We start from the raw sequence: 4,750 nt of genomic DNA on the forward strand, positions 1-4,750 counted from the left end.
TTAGCTATTGATTTTTCTTAACAATTGATTTATTTTAACTTACATCTACATTTTATTGTTTAATTAAGTACGTAGAGGGACTTGTTAAATATTGCGTACTTATTAGACTTTTGTAAGACGGAGTGTGGAATTTTAAAAATGACCCCTTCATTTACATTACAATAGCTTCAGAACGGAATATCGGAACGTCATAAATCAAAAGAAAACCATTTTAGAGGGGAAGCCTTGCTACTTCTAATAGTGTCTGCATTATGGAAAATATACTAGTAGTTAGGCTGTTCTAATACAGTGGAAACTGGGGATTCCCTTCTTTTATCATTGTTGTGTATTTTCTATTTACATCGAAAGTTACCAGAATGAAATACCACATTTCGTCCAGTTTTTTATGAAGAAATTCTAAATAATCGCATAATAAAAATTATACCTCTTGTTGTTATTAGTTGTTCCGATATGTAGACGTTATTTATACAAGATGTTTTACATAAATTGTAGGAAGAATGAAATGTATATAAAAAGATCAAATAGACTTTTTCTCTATCTTTTCTAGAAAAGAGAAAATTAACTCTTGTATTGCATATTTACATCACATTGAAAACGCATACCAGAAATGTTTTAGAATAATGTTTAGCTAAACGGTCTCATTTGCAAAGGATTAATTAGGATATACATATTTAGAAATTGAATACTACACTTTACACTTTATTATAAATATTCTGCAATTCTTTGAAAATTATACAAGGAATTAACAATGTAGATACATACGTCATAAAACTATGAAATTTACATAAGCTATATACAACAGGAATCGAGAAAAATGCCACCAGGTTTCCATTCGATGATACGGCAACGTTTTGTTAGTTTCAAATGATACGGAATAACTATGATCTGAATGCCGAAGATCTTCTATCAAATTAGGGTTTATTGACTATACAGTATTCCTCGCCAAATAAAACGAATCCAATACTCGTTAAAAAATATTCTATAATGCTTTAGAAATTATATGTATAATTCACAATATGGATACATACGTCATAAAACTATGAAATTTACATAAGTTAGATACAACAGGAATCAAGAAAAATGCCGCGTAGGTTCCAATCGTTGATACAAATACGTTTCTTCAGTTCAGGATCTCAGAATGTCATGTTACCGCTGGGAAGATTTAATATTTTTTAAAATAAAATCTGATTCATACTTTTCTTAGAACGTTACTTATTATGTGGATGCTTCAAATCCATTAATTTATCCAAAATTGCCACGAATAATGGATTTCCTCCCAAACGTTCAATCTCTCTCCTTGCTTGCTTATCCAAATCTTCGAGTACATTTCTCGTATAAGCAAAAGAACCGAACTTTTCTAACAGTTCAGCGCAATATCGTTTCACTGTAATATCCTTCGTCCGTCGTCTCAGAATGTCTTTATTTTCAATCATTAAGGAATAACAAAGAATGTGTTCGAAAGGGTATGATATGAATTATTTTAGATAATCTATATCAGAATAAAGGATACTCTTTATTTCTGTATCTTCTGGATGACTGTGTATGGCATGTATGATAGGAAAATTGTAACTTCCTGTACTCAGGTCATCGGCGTAGCTTTCGTCATCAGTATTCTACAAAAGTAACTAAATTATTTACAAAATCTATTTCGTACCCTCTCTCCGATTTCAAGGACCATGTGATACGTTAACAATATTAAGAGTCATGTCAAGAGTATATCCTGAATCAAGCTATGTCTCTGTTTAAATTGAAGATATAAAAATGTTCTGAAGTAAAAAGTTGAATCCTTCATAATTGTTGTGTTTGATTTAGCGTGGAAAGTATAATATGCAATATTTTATAATGAACATACAATAATTTACCTGCTCGATCATTTAAATTGCTATTCTCATTTTATTGATTATCTATTACTGTAATATAGTATTGCCCACCTCTGCCTGATACCCATTACACTTTTAGTCTAAGGGTTACAATTTCAATACATAATAATCGTAGTGACTGTATTTTCAATAACAATGAATTCCTAATCTTCACTAAATCTCCTTTCCACAGTATGCATACTCTTTATTGAAACAGCGAACATTGCATAACTTCTACATTCGCTAAACCCATTTTTTGCAACTTTTACCACATAACATAACAAAGTTAACAAAAATCAATAATAAAGAAATTTCTTCATTGCATTAGTATTATTTCATCGTCAGAAAGGTTTCTTCGATGAATGGTGTGATATTTCAGTCGAGTTGGAATACTGTAATACTTTTACATGTATCTTTGGAATTAAAGTCGAACGTCATTTAGGTATGACAAATTGTTCAGGATATTAATTTTGATAACATACTACGAAATCGTTGAAACCGATGATGAGAACTGCTTTTTAAATAATTACCAAAAGTTATTATTGTGTAGTACATGAGTAATATATTCATTAAGTCGTACTTACCGAGTCGTAACGAAAATTAGTGTAGTCATTACAAATTTGGATGTACAACGCTATGATATTTAGTAAGGGAGTAAAATCCTCTTTGCAATTTGAAAACAGTTGCATTGATCGGACCGCAAGACTGAGTAACGTTCCTGTTTCTAAAACACGAACGGTCTTTATATTTGCTATGTTTTCAATAATGCTGAAGATTTATAAACAAATCAAAACATATATGACAACATTAACTGGTGAATTAATTCTGACTTACTTTCAAGCACCATCACCTTATACGAAGCTTCAGATGGACAAATGAAATTGTCCCTCCAATAAATTTCTAGACCCTGTCCCCTGTGACATTTCAACGATTCCTCAATGAATATTTCCATAGCCTAATTGTTATAGTAATAATATTACAATCTAAGTTTAACGCCGGAGGTTGAATTTTCATCAGATTGCTAACCTTTGGATGATTCAACGCCTGAGTTTTTTGTATAGCAAGGAATATAGCATGGCTTCCAGCATTCAATGTTTTAGCTATTCCATAAACAGAGTGAGCTACTGGAACCCCTTTTCTTAATACTGCTTCATCTTGTATATCATCGTACCTGCAAAAATTACACAAATTAATTAAGCGACAGTAAAACAAAATCATGGTATATTGTGAACTCACATGAGAGTGGAAATATAAAGTGTGTTTAATATAAGTGCAATTTCACGAAGTTTATCCTCTGGTATTTTAAGCCACAGATTGAAAGCGTTTGGTATCGTGGTTTCCAGGCGTAGATCGAGGCATTTCTGCATGTACTTGACGGGTTCTAGTACTTGCTGTAACAGGATGTTCGATTTAACCGTCGAATGCACGATCAATTTACGAGGTTCACTGGTATTTTTTTGACAGATTTTATAACATTCACAATGACTGTTTACTATTTGGAGATGTGTGTGCTCGTATAACTGTATTATGTGCATAAAAGTTATGATCAGCTGATAAAAATTAATTCGTATTTCCTCTCCGCGTTTCATATAGAGTTTATTATCGAACATGTGAAACTTAATTTCTTGAGGGTGAATTGGTGCTAGTATAAATGGAAATTCCTTTCCATTTTCAGTCTGTGTCTTCGTAACAAGTTATGGGAATCCATTTTTTTATTGTTGACATGATACTAACTGGTAGTAGTTTCTAAGAAGGAAGTATTTGGAAATTATTAAATGATTTTGAAGAAAGCAAAGAGATGAAAATGTTGAAAAATAGATACAGTGACTAAGCAAGTTCTATGATTGGAATTATCGCCAGATTTTGTCAAGAAGAATACAGCAAACAAAACAATTAGCACAAGTCTCTTTTCTGTTATTGTATGGCAACAGCATCTTAATGAAGCATAAATTATTCTGCAAGATTTAGATTTCATTTGTCTTATCCTCGAACAAATCTATATACGATCAATGATGTTGATATTTCGTACAACTTATATAACAAGGAAATGAAAAATCTATCGGACAGAAGTCGGTCATAGGAACAGCGGACGTAATTGTGCATCAAAGACTGTACTGCTCTTTTTTAATAGTCGCAACTTTTTATAAAGGTCGTCGAGCGGCTGTGTTGGATATTTCGAAGAAATATGTCTTGATGAGATGATTAGAATTCAAATGTTTCCACCTAAGACGTTTTAGAAATATGTAAAGATGTTGACAAAGTAGAACGTGCATGCAGTATCGGTATGTGTTTTATTTTACGCTTTCGATTATCCAAGATAATGTGAATCGAAACTACCTCCGATACTTGAACATTCGGATAAAGTTTTGTATAATTGCGTACCTTCTCTGCATGTCTGCTACGAATGTCTTAAGAAGGAAATATCTCTACCTTAAAGTTCAAAGCACCTAAGTTAATACGGAATGTCCGAAACTGTTCACATTGTATTTACGGAAGATACCATATTAAAACACTTTTTGAAACTAATTTTTTTCTCACTATAGTGCACTTACATGATCAATCTCGTTATCGCCAACCAGCGAATGAAGAATACTTTTGTCCTTCTCCATGGCGTACTACAGTGCAAATGAAACTACGGAACTCGCGGCTGCGGGTTTATAAATCATATTATGTAATCGATGTACATAAATTAGTGAAATTGTATAGGTTAGAATAAATACGCACCTGTATGACCTTTTAGGCGGCTGCTGATTGGAATTTGTTATTTTAAAGTTGATGTAAATTTTTACGATGGAAGTCTTGGCTAAGTAGGCTATGAATGCAATTATTTCTTTTACTTTGTATTGACATGTATTCTAGTTAGCATTATGTATTGATGGTTAAATTTACTA

At 32.1% G+C, this 4,750-nt stretch overlaps 1 protein-coding gene across 1 annotated transcript; it reads right to left on the reverse strand.

The window, feature by feature from the left end:
- Positions 1 to 1,098: 1,098 nt before the first annotated feature.
- Positions 1,099 to 4,474, reverse strand: LOC143347743 (terpene synthase-like). Its single transcript, XM_076777219.1, has 7 exons — positions 4,412 to 4,474; positions 3,096 to 3,250; positions 2,886 to 3,030; positions 2,694 to 2,814; positions 2,444 to 2,583; positions 1,511 to 1,613; positions 1,099 to 1,417 (listed from the first exon to the last, which is right to left on the reverse strand). The coding sequence occupies exons 1-7, from the start codon at positions 4,466 to 4,468 to the stop codon at positions 1,209 to 1,211; spliced, it is 930 nt and encodes a 309-aa protein (XP_076633334.1). The 5' UTR covers positions 4,469 to 4,474; the 3' UTR covers positions 1,099 to 1,208.
- Positions 4,475 to 4,750: the final 276 nt, after the last annotated feature.

The sequence above is a fragment of the Colletes latitarsis genome, chromosome 11, assembly GCF_051014445.1.
Source record: "Colletes latitarsis isolate SP2378_abdomen chromosome 11, iyColLati1, whole genome shotgun sequence".
In the NCBI taxonomy this organism is placed as follows: Eukaryota; Metazoa; Arthropoda; class Insecta; order Hymenoptera; family Colletidae; genus Colletes; species Colletes latitarsis.

Coding starts and splice junctions, on each gene's coding strand:
- LOC143347743 (XM_076777219.1), bottom strand. CDS start 4,468: ATGGAGAAGGACAAAAGTATTCTTCATTCGCTGGTTGGCGATAACGAG. Junction 2,584..2,693: donor TAAGGTGATGGTGCTTGAAA/GTAAGTCAGAAT, acceptor TTCGTGTTTTAG/AAACAGGAACGTTACTCAGT. Junction 1,418..1,510: donor AGAAGATACAGAAATAAAGA/GTATCCTTTATT, acceptor TTGAAAATAAAG/ACATTCTGAGACGACGGACG.